We start from the raw sequence: 21,728 nt of genomic DNA on the forward strand, positions 1-21,728 counted from the left end.
GGGGCTCGATCTCACTGATGGAGTTTAACCCCCCCTCATTCCTCCAGAGACCTCGGGATGTGCCCCAGGCACCTGCAAGGCTCATCTTACATAAATCATTTCCCAGGAGTTCGGCTGGTGTATCAAAATGCTGCAAGGAACATGACCTCAGACGTGGGACAAGGAGACTCTCCCGACCCCCATCTGCACCTCTCCCCGTCCTTTCTCCCTCCTCTAGTGAGACTCGGGACTGGAGTTGTCCCCTGCTCTGCTCTGCCTCGTGAGAGATGTCCCAACCCTTGGATCTGCCCCTTGCGGCTGCCCCTCATCCCTCTCTTCATCAGAGTCTGCCCACCCCACAGCAGGGATGGGATCAGCTGTGGGACCATCCCAGTCCGGGGCTGATTTTCCATCAGCTGCTGTCCCCTGGGGTGGCTGCTCTCCCCCTTGGGCAAGTGGCCAGCAAAGAGCCGGGGGTCCCAGACTCTCAGGGCTCTCTGGGGACTGTGGCATTGTGCCACCTCTGGGCACTGGGCTGTGCCAGCAGCAGGGTGAGGTGAGCTCAGATTGGTCTGATCTGTTTGCTGTGCAGAGAGAAAAATAAACCGAGGCTCGTGGGCTCCTGTAAACACAGCACTATTTATGGAGTGTTGGCATCCTGCAGCATCTCCTCACACCTCCTCCACAGCGGGGAAAGTGATGCCCCCTATGGCTGAGCATAAATCCAGACGTAGGGGGTGGCATGGGGGTGCTCAGGATGGGCTACTGAGAGTGAAAAGGGCATTCCCAGAGAGCCCGAAACCCCTCGCCCACCACCTTCCCAGGGGGAGTGTCCTTGCAATCAACCTCTGGCGGGGAGCAGGGCAGGAAAGCCAGCAGGTTCCTCACGGGAGTGCAATGCGGAAGCAAACGCAGGCAGGGCCTGGCCTAATTGTATGCAAATTGCCCAAACAGAGATTAAATCCACTCCTTTTCCTTTGTGGATTTGCAGTTTGTTCTCCCTCCCTGGATTCGTTCCCCTGAATGCTCAATTTTAGCACCACCCCTAAAACCCCCCATGTTATGCCAAAAATTATCTGCTGGCTGTGAACCTGCCAGAGGGGATCTGAGCTCTCTCACCAGCCCAGGGCACGGGCAAAGGCTGCAGGGGTGGGATGACCAAATGGATACAGAGCCCATTCCTGACAGAGAGGGATCATCAGCTCATTCTCCTGACACCAAGCTGGGGATGTGTCCAAAGAGCATCAGGGATTCCTTAAAAACCCATGACAAAGAATTTTCTGGCGAGCATCAACCACTGGGAAAGTTATTCAGGTCTTCCAGGCTCTTTCTGGGGGTTTTAAAGAGAAAATGTCCTGAGAGCTGCAATAGGTTGTGAAGATCCCAAAGTGTTGGATGATGCTGCTATGGATAAATATCCTTTGCACACAGGGAGAGATGGGATGAAGTGGGACAAACAAGGGCCATGGTGTGGCTTCCTGCACGAGCTCCTGTGAGCTGGGGACAGGAGCAGCCTGTGGCCGTGGCAGGAGGGGAGGGTTGGTGTCTGGCTTGGTGCCAGTGGAATGCACCTGAGGCTGTGGCATGTCGGGGCTGGTTGATGCGACCGAACCCTGACTGAACCCCAAGGGTTTGACAGCAGCCAAGAAATGCTTTTCCAGGGAGACAAGTCAGGGCGTGGGGAGCTCACTTCTGCCCATCCTTTCTTCAGCTTTTCTCTGGGGTGTGAGCTTCCCTCTCCTGCCTTAGTTTACCTGCACAAAGTGCAGCTCCATGGTACCATTCTGGGTGATCAAGGCAGAAGTTGAGGATTTCTCCACCTCTTCCATCATGGTGACCATCCCACAGCACTTCTGGTCTTGGAAAGGGGCCTCTTATCTAGGACAGTTAATTAGGAGTGTGGCTGGTGCCAGCACAGGGATGTATGCTTGGAGGGCTGATGGCTCTGAGAGACATTAATTAGGATGAGTGACCCTTTGAGTGCCATGGTCTGGTGGGTCCACACAGGATGGCACAAGGCAAAGAGAGAAGCAGAAAAAAAAGGGAAGCCCTGGAGCTTTTCCAAGGAGGCCTCCACTGTGTTGAGATGTTTTGGAGTGATGGTCACCCTATACTGTTGGGGCCACCATTCTGTGTGTGCCAGTGACACAGAGCCCTGGGGACCTCACTCAGGACATGGCTGGCCTATGACTTGTGCTCAGTTTATCTCTGATTTATGGGACACACAGCCCTGGGAACCTGTCTGGGGAGCAAGGAGCCCCAGACTTCTGCAGGGTGATCTGGACTTGGCAGGAGATGCTCAGCAGCAATGACACAGCACAGGAAATATCCCAGAAGATAACTTAAATGGGCAAATCCCAGAGAGTGGATGAAGGAAAGGCTGTTTCCCTGTGGACTGCCCATTTCCACAGAGCACATTCCACCCCTGTCACTCAGAGCAGGTTGGGAAGGGGGCTGGCAGTGCTACCAGTGCACCAAGGGACAAAATGAGTCCTGAGAGGTGCCTGTGATCCATCAGCCCCATGCTGGCATAAGGATGTGCCCCAGTTCCCTCTGGCCCGGGGAGATGCCACATCCACAATGCTGCAGATTCCCTCAGCAGCCAAATGGGTCAGGCCCCACTTGGATCCCTGCCAGATGCCAGCCAGATGCTGCCCACAGGCAGCTGGGTCACTGTGCCTTGGCGCAACAGGATATTGCCAGGCTTTTGTGCTGCTTTGTCAGGGAGGAACTGCTGAGACATCACTGGGTGGAAGAGAAAACTGATCCGAGCCCAGGGAGCTCTGGCAGCCCTGTCCCTGGCAGGGCAGTGGGGTAGGGCAGAGGTCTGTCCCAAGGTCCACCCCCACACCCCAATCTGAGCCCTTTGCCTCAGCACTGCTGCCTCTTCCTCACCACACCAGGGTAATTTTTACTCCCCAGGGAGCCCCAGGAGTGTTACCGAGCCAGGCTGAGGGCCAGAAGCTATTCCTGGCACCGCTTCCAGCTGTCTCTGTGAGGCAGGATGGGGTTAAACCTTTCCAATCCTGACAAGCAGTTTCGAGGACTGTTCAAACCCTTTGCCCCCTCTCCAGGGCCACCCCTGGACCTAACCCAGTGCTGTTTGGCCTCTGGTTTCAGTTGCAGTAGCCCGTGGAAGGGCAGGATGGTGCTGTGGGGAGGGAGGGTGCTGTGTGGGCTCTGGAACACCCAGCAGTGATGACAGATCCTTCTGGGGCAAAGACTGGCATGAAACAGTGGCTGCTCAAGAAAGGGGAAAAAAAGGCTGTGAGGGACAAAAAAGTAAAAGGAAAAATGTGAGTTCTGGTTTGCTACAAGGGCTGAATGAGGGGAACCACTTCCCTTGATGCATCTCAGAGATGGTGAAATAATTTTCTGATTGATCTTTGGGGAAATATTGGGGAGGGGATGAAGAGTTGAGTAGGTGTTGTGGCTGGAAAAGCCCAGGCCCAGGCTGGAAAAGCCCAGCCCAGCCCTGGGCCTGTGATGGCCTGGGGACATGTGGGACACCATAGGGGTAGTAGAAAATGAAGATTTGGGGTGAAGGAAAAAAAGAGGATGAAGCAGTGACAACCACACTGGGAATGCCCAAGGAGGACCAGGCTGGGCTGGATCGGTAGCTCTGAGTGAGGAGGGAGAGGTGGCAAAAAAGAAGCCATGATTGCTGCTCCCCAAGCCCATATCTCTCACTTCAGCATTTTGTCCCATATTTCTATTTTTAAATTCCTTGCTTTTAGCTTCCAGCTGTCACTTACAGCTCTTGGGTTTGGTAACAGAGCTTTTCCCCCACTCAGACTGTAACCATCTCACCACCCTCCAAGAGGAAAGCTCTTCTTCCACCCAGCCCCTGCAGCCTCTGAGCCCTGCACCCTGCTGCTGCCAAAATTATTTCTTTCCAACCAATTTAAGGCAAATTCTTTTGTATCCAGAAATTAATTCAGGACAGCGATTCACTGAGTAGGTTCTCTGTGTTGTAGGAAAAGCTGTTCAAACCCTTCCCACATGCCTAAACCTGCAGATTCCTATGGAAGATGTGGAAAAATTCTTATCAGCACAGGGGATCCGCCTCCTGCCTTGTTCCACTTCTCCTCTTCCATCTGTAATTGTTTCCCCCGTGGCCCTGGGGCGCACAAACGCTGGAGCAGCCCCAGCGCCGGCCAGAGCAGCGGCCCGGCCGATCCCCGGGGAATGGCTCGTCCAGGACGGTGACGCTGCAGCGGGACATGGGACATTCCGCAGTGCCCCCGCAGCCGGGACCAGCGGGGAGGCGTTCCCACAGCCGGGAGCCTTCCTCGGGAACGCGGAGCCACAAGTCCCTGCCACGACTCGGGGTGCATCGGCTCCCTTGCGCGCGGAGGCTTCTGCTGCCTGTCCCCGCTCCTGGCCAGGCTTGGGAGGCCGGGGCAGGGCTGGGGGGGTCACCCAGCCTCATCCGCAGGAATCCGTGCCTGGAGGGCACTCGGTGGTGCCCCGGACCTGCTGCCACAAGGGTGCCCCAGCACGGCTCCGGGGGCTGGAGAGGAGGGAAAAGAGGGGTCCATCAGTGCTGCACAGGCCGAGTGTCAGCTGGGCGGCTGCAGTTTTTGGGGGGCTGACATCCCCCAGATTGTCTCCGAGCTCTGGGGGAGCAGAGGGTGGGGCGGTGGGGAATGCAGGCACCGCATATCCCTTGCTGGGAAAGGCTGGGAGAAGCACCGGGCTGAAAGGCAGAGACCCAGACAGGCGTTGTGAAGGCAGTAACCCCAAATTTCCTCTCCTCACCACAGAAGCATCCCTTCCCACGAAAACCTTTGGCTGGAGCAGTGTTTGCCATCCATGTCCGTTTCCTCCATCGGGGCTGGGCAGGTGGGGATGGAGCAGGGAAGGAGCCTCCCGATGTGTGCCCATGACACCCACACCAGCTCAGCCTTCCCAAAACATTCCATGGGGGTGGGAGCTGGGATGTTGCACCTCTGGGGATCCTCTGGGATTAAAAGGCACCCAGGCACTGGAAACTGGGAAATTGGGAAAGAAGCCCAGGGTCCTCTTCTGAGGCCAAGGGACCTCCCCATCCCCAGGGCAACTGGGGCTCCCAGTTTCACATCCCTAAATAAATGCTTTTGAAAGGGCAGAGACCAACATGAACTCCCCCCTAACCCAGACATTGCACTTCCCAAAAGCAATTAAATCCATGGAGCCAAAGGGACCAGATGGGACATGGGCACTGGGAAAGAGCATCTTGTGAGAGACAGAGGAGAAAGAGAATAAACAGAAAAAGATATAATAGTAATAATAGTAATAGTAGTAATAATAACAATAACAATAATGCAAATAATAAGACCTATAATATTACAATATCTGTATATTATATTAAATAATTATTAATATTTGATTGTTTATTATTAATATCATTGATATTATTTTATATTTCTGCTGCAGAAGAAATAGAGAAGGGAACCCCTCAAATCACACTCCTGTCTCTCCCTATGGGATGAAAGCCAGCTGCTCCCCAAAACAGATTTGGGGGCAAATGTGTCTGCTTCAGCTGAGGCCAAAAATTCCTTCTTCAAGACAATTTCATCCACAAATGAGCAGAAAAACGCAAAGGAAAGTGTTTCCAGGGAGTCACTCCACTTTCCTGGAGCCTCCCCTTCCCGGATTAGGATGTTTTGGCCCAAAAGATGAATGAGGGAACTGGGACTGGAGCAGGAGCCACAGGAAGCCAAACCCTGGGAGCTATTTTCGGCCATCAGGCAGGAAAAGCACCTGTTGGGGTCATTATTACGCCGCGGGAAAAAACAAACCTCGAGATTTTCTCCCATGGGGGGATTGGAAATAAATAGCTGGGATCTATCCTGCTGGAGAACTGGATCTGGATACAAGGGAAACACCCCACGGTTTCCAAATCCTGGTCCCCTCTCAGCAGCCAGGGGTCTACCCTGGATCCTGGGGAAGAAGGGCGGGTTCCTAAAAAGGGGGAAATCAAAGGGGTCTGAAATGCTTTTGGGCTCTGGCATCCCTAAATCCGGACTCGGCTGTGGATAACCGGGCTGTTGGTGCCCTCTCCCGTCTAGCTGAGGTGGCTGATGCCTCCTGCCATCCCTCCTGCCATCCCTCCTTCATCCCTCCTCCATCCCTCCTCTATCCCTCCCGCATCCTTCCTCCCTCCTTCTGCCGTTCCTCCTGCACGGAGCCGTAGACCTTGAGCCCCCCAGGTCTCATGGGACCCTCGGGCGACCTGAACAAGGAACAGAGGGTTTATCCTCGGTCACAGCCTCGTGATTCCACAATTTTGCCTTTCAAGGCATTTTTCCTAACAGGCAGCCAGGGGTTGCACTTCCTCAGTGGCTGGGATGGTCTGGGAGGAGCTTGATCCCCTGAAACGGGGCACGGGGAGCACCCCAAAAACACCTACCCCGTTTCTGTTCCCTGTACCAAAACCCACCAGGCCTTCTCACCCCTCCCAACCCCTCCTCATCCTCCCGGCTCTCCCCACCCCGCCTGTGCTCTTTGGGAGCGGGACATCCCCAGGCGGGGCTGGCCCAGGGACCCCCCCGTGGTGCAGCTCTGCCCGGCCCCGGGCCGGGATTCTCCTCCATCCCCGGAGCGGTGCCCGAGGGGCGACAGCTGGGAATGCGAGAGGGAGTCGGGGTTTGCTGAGGCTCGGCGCCCCGGACAGGGGGGGGAATGGGGGAGGGGAGCACGGAAAGCTCTGCCCCTGCCAGGGGAATTTTCAGGGTGGGGCCCCTCCAGAAGGGCTGGGGGCCCCTCCCTGGGGACCGGCGCGTCTGGCATCACTGCTGGCATGTCGGGGGGGGAGTCTGTTGACCCTCGTCCCCCGGGGAATCCCACGATGAAGCCACAAAATCGTCACAACCCTCCCTTCCCTGTCTCTCCAAGTTACCACGGGGTGCCCTTCATGGTGGGGAGAGGAGGCTAAGTGTCACCTCTCTTTGTGCCAAAATTTGCTGTCACTTGGGGTGGGAGCAGAAAAATACAGGACTCACTGGTGTATGAAAGCTTGACATGAGCAGCACAAGCTCTTTTCCTCTACTCACCAGACCTTGGTCCTGCAGCATCAGCCCCAGTCGGGCCATGGAGGGAAGGGAAGGGAACATGCCCACCATAGATGGTCACCCACCCTGGACACCTGGCTGGCAGTCACCCAGATCCCTCCCTGCCCTCCCTGCTGGTTCCAGGTGTCCCATGTCAGGTCTGTCCCTGCTGAGGCACGCTGCTGTCCCTGCCAAGGGACACTGCTGTCCCCAGGTCCCATCCTCGGGCCTCACACCCTCCCCTGCCTGGACAGCTGTCCCCTCTTGGGGTCAAACAGCTGCCACATGTCACTGCTGAATCCCTCACATTCTTGGGTCTTCCTCTGAACCCCCACCTGTCCTGCAGCTTGCTCCTGCAACAGTGTCCCACTCCAGGGAAAACAACCCCTTGTTGACAACTCAAGTCCTCCCTGCTCCTCCCTTGGTGACACATGTGGGGACAGCCCGGCCAGTGCCACCCTGCAGGGGATGGAGCAGCTGGGGATGCCCCTGGCCTGGTGGCAGGGGGGGTCTAGAAGGGAAACTCTTCTGTGGGGTTCACTAGTGGGAGTCCTGCTGGGTGAATCCCTCCTCTGGCTGTAATGTGGGGCTAGGGCCATGTCCAGGCCATGGGGTCATGGAGCAAGGGAGGCCATGGAGGGGCAGAAACACGGGAAGTTTAGTGCTGCAGTGGGGCAGAGCATCCCCTGATCAGTGTGAGCAAGGAGGTCAGGGCACCCAGTGTGATCCCTGGGATGGGAACCAGCAGACTCACGGGTCAGGGTACCTTGTTTTGTCCCCAAATGGGGATCCTGATGGGTCAGGGCACACGGTGATTGAAGCAGGTCAACCACTGAAATTCATAGACAGGACCCAGTGGCTTGGTATGTTGGAGCAACCAGTATTGTCCCCAAACTGGGATCCAGTGGGCTGGGGGCTACTCAGCCACCAGCACCTCTCTGTAGGTTTGACCTGGGAGGGAGGTGAGGGATTGACAAAGACAGTTAATAACTGAAATAAAACTGTTCTCCAGAGAGATTTTAGACCTCCATCATGATGCCTTATTTCCTGACAGGGAAACTGGGGCACCTAAAGTGCAGGGGAGTGAGGGGGCACCAAGGGTGCTGAGCCCCATGGGGACCCAAGAGCTGCAGGAGCAGCCCTGTCCCACCAGGGAACTGAAGCTGGACCAGTTGGCACTTACAGGTGAGGGAGGGATTGTCTGCTGGTGCTGTCACCACAGCTGCCACCCCTACCAGGACAGACAGCAGGACATCATCCCCCATCACTCCCCATGGGCTGGACCCCAATCTAACCCCAAATCCCCAGCAGCACGAGATGTGGATGTGCAAAGCCTCGGGCTAGGGCTGAACGGCAAGGCTCTGCCAAGCCCCATCGAGGCCAAGCAGCTGTCGCCGTCCCAAATCTCTGGTGAGCAGTCATGTCGGAAATCCCGGGTGTCGGAGGAGAGGTCTGCTCCACATTCCTCAGCCGAGCATGGGGACAGGGCCAAGCATCTCCCCGCTGCCTGCAGCTGCTCCCAAATATGTTACAACTTGTCACGGCAGCAGGAAGGGATGTCAATGAGCCTGGAAAGTGAGAGGGGATGTGGGACAGTGGGGTGCCCGGTGGGGTGCCCGGAGTGGGTGGGAGGGTGGGTCCTACTGGAAGTTGCATTTTGGTGAGTCTGCTTCCTGTGCTGAAATCCCAGAGGGATGGTATCTGCTGAGCTCTGGCTTCCCCCTTTTTCCCCATCAATAGGATGGTCTGGTATCCCGGGTTGTAGATGCTGCTTGGGGCACCCAAATCTCTTCACCAGCCCACAAACCCAGGTTTTTCTGCCCTTTCCAGTAGGAGCTGGCTGGCACCATCCCCACCATCACTGCTCCAGCATGGGCACCGTGCAGCTCCACGCCCCAGGCAGGGATGTGTAACCCGTGTGTACAGGTCTGAGCAGGGAACAGGGACATGCACTGGTTAAGGCTCTGTGCACTGGGAGGGACACTCCCCAGGCTGCAACACGCTCACGTGTATCCCCAAAACTCAGCAAATCCAGACCACCAGACTTGGTAGGAAAGCAAAATAGCCGAGGCAGCCCCTGGGTATCTCTCCGTGACCCCGCTCCGTGGACCTGGCCACCGGCTTGGGAAGCTGCCCCGGAGGAGCAAGGACAAACCCTCCTCTCTGGGATTTTCTCAATGGACGGGTATTTTTAGCTCTGGGCTTGTGGCTGCCCTCCCCGCCAGCTGTATCGGGGTGAGCCGTCCCCGCGAGGCCCCCGCCGGCCGGGAAAAGGTCACCCCGTGACGGATCGCAGCACGTTCTGCCCGGGGCTCACACAGCGTCACTTTGTGTTGCTTCTCAGCCGCCACCATCCATCACGGGATAACCTGACAGCCGGCAGCAGAGCCCTTATCCCCATTTGGCTCTGAATTACCCGGGGCGCAGCCTCAGCCGCCATGGGCACCCACGGGACCAGGAAAAACCGCACTCACCTGTCCCCCAGCAGGTGCCTTCGCGGGGGGGGGCGGGGGGTGGCCATGATGGGAGCCCCCCTGTAGCCCAGACACGGGGTGCCTTGATGATGGCTACATGTCCAACGGGATTCATTATCTGTGATTTGATATTCACCGGGATGAGACCACTGGACCTACAGACCCCAAGACCCTGCTGTGTCCCTCCTCTGTGGGATCATCCACAGCATGGAGGGGCTGAAGGAGCTGCAGAGCTGCAGTTGGGTGGGTACAGCATTATCCCTGCTCCCACATCACTGGATAAGACCCCCAAATGGAGCTGGAGGGAGTTCAGCTGCTGTAGCAGTGCAGCTGCCAGTGGGATCCCTCTTCCCAGAGTCCACCGCACACTGGCACTGAGTGCCCTTTCCTCCCCATCTCCTTAGGCTGCCTTCTGCCTCCCTTGCCAGTTCAGCCATGGGTACATACTGGCCTTGGTGGCCCTGTTGGGGCTGGCTTGTGCCACTTCTCCAGCTGGGGACATGTGGCTGGTGCTGCCCCACCATTGCTGCCCCTGTTTATGAACTGACAAATGCTTGACCGCTCTCCTGCGCAGGTCAGCCATATGCCCCTGGAGCCCATTATGTCACCACTGTGTCTCTCACCCTCCAAACATGCTCCTGCAATTCCAAAACACACATTTATACCTGACACCTCTCACCCAGGGATGTGGCTGCAGCTCAAGAGGTTCACTGCGGTCATGTCCACCAAGTGCCACTGATAAAAGTCCCCCTGAGTGACTCAGGCTGATTCATGTGATGGTGTGAGGCTGAGGTCTTCAGGTTATCCACTCCTAAAGCCTTCACTCCTGCCATTGGCACCTGTGCACACCTGAGGGATGAATCCTGCCTCTTCCCAAACCTTTTAGTGCTTTTTCTTTAGGCAAAGGCCAAGCTGATGCTCTGATTTTTTTCCTTCTTGAGTATTTTGCAGTTTGACTGACTGTGGGGAGCACAGGGGCTGTGCTGAGTGTGAACCTCAAGGCTGCAGGTCCTGCTTTCCTTAGTGCAAACTTTCATAGATTTTAAAGCCGTGGGGCCAGCAAATCCACAGGGCTGGAACCCCAGGAGAGCAGGAATTGGGGTGAGGAGGTGTTGGAAAACTCCTGACCACAAAGAAATCACAAGGCGAGAAGAGCATCATGACAGGTTCCAGCAAGGCCAGAAAGGAATCCCAAGTGAGCAAGGGTGCTGATAGTGGGCACAGGGAATGTGCTACAGCACAGCCTCTCCAAGGAGGGGGAATTTGGGGAAGGAGAATCCCAACAGGGTTGGCCCTGCACTTTGCTGACATTCTTTCCACTGACCGATCCCTCAGCTGGAATCTGGCCTGGAGCAGAAATAGGAGGAGATGGGAGATGGTTTTTGATGTTCCATATAGAAAAAGAATCCCCTCTGAATTAAAGGCAAAGCTGTAGAGATGTAGCCAAGCCATTGGAGTCAGCAGGGAAGGGATAGGCATGAGTTAAAATTCACCTCATGCTGCTGCTGCTGGGTGAGCCTCAGTTTCCCTATCAGGAATGCGTGAGCAATGTGTCCTTTCTGGGAGAGGCGTGCATCAGGATGGCACCTGGGGCTTTGGTTATCCACAGGTACAGAGGCCAGCACAGGAGAGCAGGTGGGATGAGGTAGTGCCAGTTGGGAGAGGGCTGAGCCCAGCCTGGCTCTGCTGGAACCTGGAAGCATGTGGGAGAAGGTGTCCTTTGGGTTCGGTGCATGGGACTAGCCAGAAACGTGGATTTTGTGACACAAATGTGATAAGGAACTTGACTGGGCACCCACAGCAGAGGAAATGTTGGGCTTTGGCTCTGTCCTGCCTGGTTCTGCTTGCTCTGTTCCTGAGGGACAGGCAGCAGGCACAGCAGCTGGGACCAGGACTAGTGAGCATGGAGAGGGGTGTCCACAGAGACGGTACTGGAGCCCGGGGTGCTCCCTGCATTGGGATATCCCGCCCGGGGCTGGATTCTAAGGCTTTCCCAAGGCTCCAGCAGAAGTGGGATCAGTGCAACATGGACCGGCAGGATGGGACCATGGGGAATATGAGGCAGAGCGGGATAGGGAGGTGGGAAGGGCTGCAAAGGGGATGATGCTGTGCTGGTGTTGAGTCTCACCACAGGGAAGGTACAGATTTGGGATACCGCTGGATCCAGGGGGGCAGCCTGAAAGGATGGGGGTGCCCTGGTCAGGCAGACCGGCCATGAGGCCACCACGTTTCCCCCAGCCCAGCCGTATGTGAAGGGACCAGATGAGGCAGGAATGCCGGGGGGGGGGGGGGGGAGGGAAGCTGGCAGCCGCCCGCCGTCCCCAGTGGCACCTCAGGGCTCACACAAAGCCCTTGTGCGGGTCCAGCCGAGCTGTGCCAGCCCCGCCAGCCCCGCCGGGCTGGGCACTGTAATCCCCGTGGGGAGAGCACATAGAATCAGACGGACAAGTTTTGATGTGAGGCAGCAGCTTAGGGGGGGGCTCAGGTTTCCTTTGGGTTTTCTATATTTATCCTTGTGATTTAATGCCAGCGCCGGGGTTTAAATGGCACCAAGCAGTTGGCGCTGGGAGAGGGAGCAGCCGTCGCCGAGCTGCGCACACGTCCCCGAGCAGCCTATGGAGCTCTTCGAGACCAACCCGTATTTCTTCCCAGAGCAGAGATTTTACGATGGGGAAAACTTTTCGGGCTCCCGCCTGCAGGCCTACGAGCCCGCGGCGTTCCCCGAGCGCGCCGAGGCGGCCCTGGGCGCCGAGGGCAGGGCGGCTCTGGAGGACAAGGAGGCGCTGGTCGAGCACTGTCCCGGGCAGTGCCTGCCCTGGGCCTGCAAGGTGTGCAAGAGGAAATCCGTGTCCATGGACCGGCGGCGCGCGGCCACGCTGCGGGAGAAGCGGCGGCTCAAGAAGGTGAACGAGGCGTTCGAGGCTCTGAAGCGCAGCACCCTCCTGAACCCAAACCAGCGGCTGCCCAAGGTGGAGATCCTGCGCAGCGCCATCCAGTACATTGAGCGGCTGCAGAGCCTGCTCAGCTCCCTCAACCAGCAGGAGCGGGACCAGCGGGAGCTGCGCTTCCGGCCCAAGCCCGCCGTGAGTGCCCCCGGCTGGCCCCGGCTCCCCGGCCGGGGCTGGCAGCAGCTGAGGGAGGGGGTGCCCCGTGGGGTGATGGCTGTGGGGGTGACGCTCTACGGGCGTGATGCCATTTCGGGGTGACACTCCATGGGAGGGGGGCAATATGGGACTGATGCTCTGTGGGGACAATGCCTTATGAAGGTGACTTTCTATGGGGTGATACTCTATGGGATGATGCTCTGTAGGGGGATGCCATTTAGGGGTGATGCTCTATGGGAGTGATGCCTGATGTGAGGTCATTTTGGAGTGCCATTTTATAGCAGAGATGCTCTAAGGGGACAATGCCCTACGGAGGTTATGCCCTATGGGGGTGACACTTTATGGGGTTGATGCAATATGGGAATGAGGTTCTGTGAGGGTGATGTCATTTTGGGGTGTCCATTCTACACGGGTGATGCATTATGGGATGATGCTTTAAGGGGTTTATGCCATTTCAGGGTTAAGGCCTATAGGAGTGATACCACAGGGGAGGGATTCTCTATGGGGACATGGCTCTGTGGGGTGATGCCCTGTGGGGGTAACCCCAAGCAGAAGCTCTGGGGCACTGGGTCCTGCTGGGGGAGAACAGACATTGCCATCTTGGGACACTGGTGGATATGTGTCCTGCACGGGGGCACGGAGACAATGATCCAACCCTGCCGAGCGCTCACATCCCTGCGGGAAAGAGGCCACTGCCACTCTGTCCCTGGGAATGGCTGCATTGGGGCCGTGCATGTGAGTGACAAGTGGGCCTGGGCTGGGGAGGGGTGGGAATGGTGAAAATGAAGGAAACAACATAGAACTAAACTAAATGAAAATACAACATAACAATTAATAATATTAAATACTAAATACAAAAATAGAAATACAAATATGAAATATATATATAAAAAAATCCTAAAATATAAAATAAAATTAACACTCCCTGTTCACATCCAGGCAGAGGAAGGGATGAGAGGGATGGCATAGGGACAGCTCTGGTTTCTAGGACCAAAGGAGCCCATTTGGGCATTGGCTAAGGACACTCAGTAGCTGTGTCCTGCCACCATCCCCAGAGAGCCAGGACCTGTCACTCCACAAGAGTTTAGTCATTTAACCAAGTTTTTGAGAGGTATTTTCACCTGCCCCCTGATTCCTCTGGGTGGCTGGGCATGTGCTTCCCTGCTGCTCTGAGGTTTGGATCTGTGAATGCACAGAGAGCTGAAACTACAGCCACAGGTCTCAGGAGAGATGAAAAAGATAGATGAAGGGGTATAGATACAGATACAGCTATATATATAGGTATAGATATAGATATAGATAGATACAGATACAGATACAGATATGGAAGGACTTTATCAGAGGCCCAGAAGAGGGAATCCCTCATCTCCTTCCAGACTAAGGGATTTTAAGGGCCAAACCAGTAGGTATCCAGGTAGTCCAATTTAATGCTGAATAAAGGAATGAAAAAGTATTTAGGCTCCATCCTACATATTTGTGGGACTTCCCAGTATACACTTTAATGCCAGAATCCACTTGGATACCAGAATCCAATATCCACTTCCCAGAATCCACTTAGATTTGCAAATGTGCCCAAAACTGTGCTGAGCTGTCCCTTTTGTCACTTCTGTTCTGAGCTGCCCCTTCTCCCAGGTGCAGCCAGGGGTTCACATACTGATGCAAAAGCCAATATTTTGCAGGAAAAAATGATCGTACCTGGAAGAATTTCCTGCTTTAATGGGAAATAAGTCCAAGTGTTAATTAATTATCCTGTGTTGCCATGAGCTTGTAGAGCCAAAGTGCCATTCTAGTCTGCTACAAAGAGCTGGGTCTGTGGGGTTGCTCATATAAATCACTTTTGGGGTTTTACCTGAGCTGACACCCATTCACAGACAAAGACACACCCAAAAAAAGTGAATTCTGAGCTGGCTGAATAATGCTCTCATTTTTCATGCTGTCAGCTCTTTTCTCCAAAACCACTCAGCCCCAAATCCACAAATCAAACTGCCAAAAGCTTTTCCCAATCCCCCCGCCAGGATGGCCTGAGGGCATCCAGCCCATGTATCATTTTTTACAAGCCTGATAAGCTGATTTTTAGTAAAAAGGTGTTTTGCCCAAGGATATTTGTTCGTCTCCAGCCCTTTTTCATAATCAGGAAAGAGATACCTTTTAGCATGCAGTGAGCAGGGAGCCACATTTCTCTGTGGCCAGTGTCCCAAAAAAAGGAGGTTTTTCCAGCCTTTATGGTTAAGGAAGCACCTGGCCCTGATGGGTCCTAGGAACCCTGTGTGCTGTTGGCTCCTCCAGGTGGGGAGGGACATGCCCCCCTCCACAGGGATTTCGTGCTGTAGGATGGGCTCCCGGGTGTTTTTTGGGGATGCTGGTGGGTTTGGCTGTGCCAGAGGAGGTGACACACGGTTGCTCTGGGGTCCTGCAGGCAGCCAGCGATTGCGGGTCCAGCAGCTCCTCCTGCAGCCCCGAGTGGAGCAGCCAGCTGGAGTTCAGCACCAACCCTGCAGGTAATGCCCTCCTTGCCCCCCTGGGGCATCCCAAGGCCTCGCTGGGCTTTGCAGGGAGTGAGAAGGAACCTTGCCCTTCTCTCCCCATCCCACTGTTGCAGAGTGATGAGCTCAGAAATCCTACAGAACCTCCTTGGCTCAATTCTCAGCAATTCAGAGTTCTCTGAGCCCTGATTTCACCAAAACACCAACCCCTGGGAGCTGCAGCAGCCTGGAGCCCTGGTGCCTTCATCCCCAGCAAGGGCTTCATCTGTTGCCATCCCTTAGCTTGGCATGCTTGGCTGGGCATCACTGGGCATGGCTGGGCATAGCTGAGCATGGCTGGCCAGCGCTGCCCCAGCCCCCCTTCCCTCCCTACACCCCCTCGGCAGCTGCTGATTTTTTTTTCCATGCTTGCCATTATCCCCACCCTGCCAAATCCACCTGTTACTTTCCCCAGAAGGCAGAAACTTAAATCTCATTTTCCAGTGGAGGTTAAAACCTATAAAGGATCTATAAGTCCCAATCCCTGTTGCTCTCTCATCCTTTCCCCAGGGTGGGGATGGCAGCAGGTCCCTAAGTCCCTCTGGCCATGTGGAGGATCATGGGGTCATAGAATTGTAGAAAAGAATCAACGAATCGTTACGGATGCAAAAGATCATCAAGTCCGACCCTCAGCTATGTTCACCACTAATCTACATCCCCTTGAGCAGAACCAGGAGCAATCTCCAGCCCATAGTCCCCATTCCCAGCAGCGTCCTTATACCTTGCTCCCACAGATCCCATTCCCAGCAGTGTCCTCACCCCTCTATCTCCCCAGATCCCATTCCCAGCAGTGTCCTCACCCCTCTATCTCCCCAGATCACCTCCTGGCTGATGAGGCAGCCGAGGAGTGCAATCTGCACTCGCTGTCCTCCATCGTGGAGAACATTGCTGTGGAGGACGTGCCTGTGACGTTTCCGGAGGAGGGGGGTCAAAACTGAGCTGGTGCAAACCCTGGCGGCTCCTTGAAATGGTAACAGGGTGGGAATGAGATGCCAGAAGGGTCCAGCTGCTGGAAATCACATCCACCCCTCCTGCTGTGGGCTGCACGGCTGACACCACTCGGCTCCCTCCCCGCTCCTCGGAGCGCTCCTGCCAGGCTGCAAGAACAGGCAAAGGTGGGGTGGGGCAGCGGCTGCAGCTCCTGGAGGGGCTTCCCAGGGCCAGGCCCTGCTCCACTGCCCAGCCAGGGACGGGCGGGTTTAGGGCCAATGTGTGTGCTAGGTTCGCTTTGCTGAGTTTTCCAGGTGCTCCTTGACCAAGGTCTCTGTCCAGCTGGTGTCTGGTGGTGCTGACCCGGAGCCCACCTGTCTTTTCTACTGAATGCTGTGTGCAGTTGCCATTTAGGGTTTTTTTAATTATTATTTTTGCTAACTTATTTGGATTCTATTTTAAATAAAGGCATTCTTGTTTGGACAGCTTGGGGTTTCCTTTACTGTTGTCCTGCCCTGTGTAGATCTCCTCCCAAATCCAGGTTGGAGATTTTCATATCAGTAAATCCAGCTGGATCTCAGCACATTCACTCAGTTGGGAAGTGATGTGCCACACTTCAAATAGCCCTACACTGACCAGTGATTTCACTAGTGTTTAACTGGGGTTCAGCCTTGCACCCCAAAAATCTTGAGAGAGCTAGAGATTAATGATATTTTTAATTTGGGCTCTACAAAGGAGGCTCAAAGCCAGCACTGTTTTAAAATCCTGTTTATTGGAACACACATACATCCTTTCCTGACCCGATCCAGGGTTTGGAGTCCATGCAGTACCAGTAATATGATGAAAGAAATAGGGCATTGATATAAAGGGCTCACTGACTCTTCAAATTAAAAAAATATTTAGTACTGTATTAGGCAAATGATACACCAAAAAGACGCTGTGACTGTAAAGTCTCTCAGATATTGCACTTCCAGACAGCACATGATAAGTATAAGGTCATTCCAGCCATCAATAAATATCACATCAGAAATAGGGGCCACACAAGGCAAACGTGGCATGAGGAGACAAAGAGATCCTACCCTATGGAAAAAATGGGAAGAGTTAAGAGCCTCCTGGATTGACCCCTGCCAGGAGGCAGGAGGGGAGAGCATCTCCTCTGCACCCAGAGGGGAAGGGTGGGCACATCCCGGGGGTTGAGGGGGCTCCCGTTGTCTCCCTGGGCACCCAAGGAGGGTCCCCTCTCCTGTGGGTGCCGGACACCGTCCCCATGAGCCGTGTGGGGCGGTCCCAGGCACAGCCCCCCGAACAGGGCACCTGACAGCACCAAAATCAGCACCTTGCCCACCCAGCCCTGGGCAGACACCGGCCTCTTCGCCTCACGCTGGGCCCCCTTCATCCCACCCAGCACCAGCCCTGGCACTGCCCCAGCACCCCCAAGGGCAGCTCCTTGCCCAGCCACCCTGGAGGAAGGATTTTCACGAGCCTGAATCTTCCTTGGCTTCAAGTCCTGTGGCCAGTAGCATCCCTGATGCCCAGGGCTCAGGCGAGTGAGTGCAGCCCCATGGCAGATCGGCAACGTGAACCAGGCAGGAGAGAGGTTTCCAAACATCACAGACACTTTGGGGGTGTCTGTGCTGCTCCCCAGATTGAACCATGCCAGGACAGCATCCAGAGCACATCCATGGCCCAGCCATCGCAGGAAAAGTGGGGGACAGGCCACAGTAGGAGCCACAGGAGCCGGGGGAAGCAGGGGGTGCATGAGCAGGAGGGACAGATCTTGTCGGTCCATAGCAGTGACAGTCTGTGGGTCGGGGCCCAGGAACAGGCACAGGTTGGGCTCTTGTCCTGGAAGGCAGCCAGCACGTGCCGTACAGACATGGGGATTTGCTGAGGAGCAAAGTGGGAAAGGCCCTGTGAGGATGCTGGCTCAGCTCCACCTGTGCACCCACCGGCCAACAAACCCAGATGGAATCAGCATTGGATCCTCCTGGCACAGGGCAACCATGGCCCAGGGTACAGCAGGAGCCTCCCTGAAATGCTTGACTATCTTTCCCTCACCCGAGTGGGAATGGCATCCTGGGGTCCCCAGTGGAGCCGTCTGTCCAAGAGCGGACAAACCACACGTGCTGGAATGCTGAGCATCCCTCCTGCATTATCTGTGTTAGTCTGGGGCAGCAGCAGCTCCCCCACCACTGTCTCCTCCCTGGTCCTGGCCAAACCTTGGTGAGGGCAGCCCCCTGCCTTGGTGCTGCTGGGGCTGCTGCTCTGCCCTTGGTCCCCAGCCAGCTCCAGGGCCTCACACTCACCCAGGGCTTGGCTCCCATCTCGCTGACCCTCAGCATGAGTACGTCCGGACCGTGGAGGTCTCCAGCCTTGGGGACCCGGAGGCACTGACTGGAAAGGAACCAAAAAGCAAAGCAATTAGTGACTGCTCCAGTTAGCCCCCAGCATCCCCAAATCCTGTGTTTATTGAGCAGCAACTGTGCACCGCAGCCATGTGAAGATGAGGGTCAGAGGAAGAGCCATGTTTGGCCAGCTCAGATGCTCCTGAGGCTCCAGGGTATTTGGGAAATTGCCACTTGCCATCCCCACTCCTGGGCAGTGAGCACCCTGCTTCCTGTCTGGGTGGGATTCTGTCCCAGGTTTCACTGTCTTCAGCCAGAGAGGAACTGCAGCTTCCAGGAATGGGGTAGAAAAGGTCAAACAGAAGCTTGACCCAAACTGCTGGATGGAAAGCCGGAACATCTGGGCAAAACTGGAGGCAGGAGAAGAGCTGAATCTGGGGTTTGGAGATGCTTTTTAATTCTCATTCCCATCCTCATTTCTGAGTCTGCTGAAGCCAGCTTTGCTCCAGTGGGGAGCAGCTGCTGCCTTGGGATAGTGTGACCAGAGGGCCTGGTCCAGGGGACAGATTGGGGTGACCTGGCTGGAGCTTCTGCCTACCTATGGCTTTGGAAGGGACCAAGACACCTTGAAGAAAGGAGTTGTGGGGGGGGGGGGGGGCAGATCCTGGGACATAAAACAGGACAGCCAGTACCACAGGCATGGCAGGCAGGGTGTCCCAGCAGGTCCTGCCAGCCCTGGGAGAGCTCAGGCAAATGGAGCCAGTTAATACCCCCCCTTCGGGGTGGTTCCCAAACCAGAATGGAGAAAACTGGCCCAGACTGGACTCTTGCATCCAGGCAGCCCCTGGGTGACATATCCCACTATGTGCCACAATCCTGGCCCCTAAGTAGTTCTTGTAGCTCATAACCAAGAAATCACACACAGGTCTGAAGTAATCCTTTCAGAAAAACATTTCCAGCAGGCCACCACTCCAGGATCATATGGATTGAGCATCTTGGTTGACCAGCAAGTCTCTCCCTCTCCCTCTCCCTCTCCCTCTCCCTCTCCCTCTCCCTCTCCCTCTCCCTCTCCTCCTCCTCTCCTCCATCTCCTTCTCCTTCTCCTTCTCCTTCTCCTTCTCCTTCTCCTTCTCCTTCTCCTTCTCCTTCTCCTTCCTCTCCCCTCCATCCCTTTCCTTTCTTGGTGGCACATCCTTCCCCACATTCCCTAAGACTCTGAGCAGGGGTGGGAGAGGACCCCCTGGAGAAGGGCTGACCCACCTTCCGGGGGCATTTTCTTGGCTGGAGCAGCTGGAGGGGGCAGTGGCACGAGGCTGGTGACACGGAAGCCAGCGGGGAGGGTTTCAGCAGAGCCGCTCAGGAGGTTGATGCTGTGCACGTCCCGCGGGCGGAAGCGCTTGCGCCAGGACGGCGTCCGACGGAAGGTTTTGTCATCGCCCTACAGGGAACAGCGTGTGACAGGCTGGGGTCAGTGCCAGCAGCACCTCCTGGCCCTGTGAGACAACAAGGGTATGCCCGTCCTTGGTGACCAGCTCTTGGTGACCATCTAGAAAAGTGTGGGATCAAAGGACATAGGACATCTTGCTGGGATCCCATGGCATTGGCTTTATCCTTTCCAGCTCATCTGTCTCTCTACAGCAGCCTGTAGACAAGGGACAGATCATCTTTGTAGCCTGCTTGCAAAGATGCCTTGGAGACATCAACACAAAAGTCCCAGTAAAGACTTCAAGGGATGCTGAACTCATGGCAGAGGAGCTCCAGCCCCCAGAGCTCTTCCTCTGGACTCACCCCAACAGCTCCATGTCCTTCTGATATTGGAGTCTGGCGCTGGAGGCAGCTCTGCAGGTGGGGTCTCACCTCAGCAAGGCGCAGGGGCAGATTTCCTCCCTGCCCACGCTAGGGGATCAGCCCAGCACAGGTGGGGTTCTGGGCTGCCGGAGCACGGGGCTGGGGCACACTGAGCTTCTCATCCACCAACTCCCCCAAGTCCTTCCCCAGTCACACAGGACATGGAGAGGTTTGGCACTCACATCATCCAGCCTCCGGTCTGTGCCCAAGGCGAGCAGGTTGTTGAATTCCCTCTCCAGCACTTGTCGAGCCTGTAATTAACCAAAAAATGATGATCCCCCATCAATGGGGAATGTGCTTCCAGCCCAGACTTCCATTCTAGGAAAGCCTGAGTGTGACAGAAAGAGCCCCCATGCCATAGGAGAGCTCTGCTTTGAAAGGCAGAGCTGAGTTGGTGACACAGGTGTGGTCACACTACAGCCATGTCCCCACTGGCCACTCTCCAAAATCCCCCAAGGATGCTGCTCCTACCTGTGTGTTTTGAGTGGGGATCTGCAGCACAAGGGCCAGGCTGTTGTGGTCAAAGTTTTCATCGAGGGCCAGCAGGGCCCCGTGCACACCACTCTCCACCAGGTTGTTCCCGTACTCGCGCAGCCCGATGGACTGGATCCAGTGAATGACCTGGTCATTGGTCCACACCAACACATCTGCAGGACAGCAAGGGCATGGCTCAGGGCCACCTCACACCACACTTGTGGCTCTGAGGAGCTCTGGGGATGTCCTGAGGCCCTTTCCCTTTGCTCCAGGATGATCCTGGGTCTCTCCTTCCCAAGCCAGCAGCAAAACCGGGAGCTCAAGTGCCAAAACCAGCTCAGTTCAATTTACCAAGCTCAAAGCTGAAATAACAGGCAGAAAACAACTGTGAAAATTAATCCTAAGAACCAACGGCTGCTGATGTAATTAGGGGCATTATCAATAATGAGATGTAATCCAAGCAGCAGCCAGATGCGCAGGGAATCTCACAACAGTGACGAGGAAGGGGAGGCTGAGCAAGCTAGGAATGTCCTGAGTAGTGAAATGGGCAGAGAAGATCATGGGATGCTCAGGCTGCATCTTTGCCTTCCCCTCCTCCCTCCTCATGCCTGCCTGGGGCCAGCTGATAAAGGCACTTGGAGCAGCAGGAAGGTGCCTCTGGAGAACTGCACTGGGGGCTCAGAAATAATGGGTTAAAAATAAGAGATAGAAGAGAGACCAGCCCTGGATATCTCCTGGGAGGTTTCTGTTGTCCTATTCTGGAGATGGACAGGGGGTGCTGACCTTTGATTTCATGCTGAGTCTCCTCTCGCCTCCTCTCGAGCTCTTTGCGGTCGTAGTTGAGCCTCTTGAGGCACATGATGCCGTACTGGAGGCTGGTGCTGCAACAACCCAAGGGGATACAAGGGACACAAGGGGTCACCCAGCCCTCCAGGACACCTGGCTGGGAGGGACCCGGGTAGGAACCCCCCTCTCTGTGTGGTCCCACATGCCCAAAGGATGCTTCAGGCCAGGGATG

The 21,728-nt window shown here is 55.6% G+C and overlaps 2 protein-coding genes across 8 annotated transcripts in view; one reads left to right on the forward strand and one right to left on the reverse strand.

Moving 5' to 3' along the window:
* Positions 1 to 12,102: 12,102 nt before the first annotated feature.
* MYOG (myogenin) lies at positions 12,103 to 16,051 on the forward strand. The gene is made up of 3 exons (XM_018922216.2): positions 12,103 to 12,574; positions 15,012 to 15,089; positions 15,930 to 16,051. The coding sequence occupies exons 1-3, from the start codon at positions 12,103 to 12,105 to the stop codon at positions 16,049 to 16,051; spliced, it is 672 nt and encodes a 223-aa protein (XP_018777761.1).
* Positions 16,052 to 16,796: 745 nt separating this feature from the next.
* Positions 16,797 to 21,728, reverse strand: part of PPFIA4 (PTPRF interacting protein alpha 4) — a 62,109-nt gene continuing 57,177 nt past the window's right edge. For all 7 annotated transcript variants that reach the window (XM_050985329.1, XM_018922280.3, XM_050985328.1 and 4 more), the window contains 6 exons: positions 21,494 to 21,591; positions 20,708 to 20,883; positions 20,419 to 20,487; positions 19,649 to 19,826; positions 18,350 to 18,437; positions 16,797 to 17,930 (listed from right to left, as the gene is read on the reverse strand). In XM_050985329.1, coding sequence (XP_050841286.1) covers positions 18,379 to 18,437; positions 19,649 to 19,826; positions 20,419 to 20,487; positions 20,708 to 20,883; positions 21,494 to 21,591 — 580 coding nt within the window. In that variant the 3' untranslated portion in view covers positions 16,797 to 17,930; positions 18,350 to 18,378. The remainder of the gene's footprint in view (positions 17,931 to 18,349; positions 18,438 to 19,648; positions 19,827 to 20,418; positions 20,488 to 20,707; positions 20,884 to 21,493; positions 21,592 to 21,728) is intronic.

Source organism: Serinus canaria, chromosome 26, assembly GCF_022539315.1.
Source record: "Serinus canaria isolate serCan28SL12 chromosome 26, serCan2020, whole genome shotgun sequence".
Taxonomy (NCBI): domain Eukaryota; kingdom Metazoa; phylum Chordata; class Aves; order Passeriformes; family Fringillidae; genus Serinus; species Serinus canaria.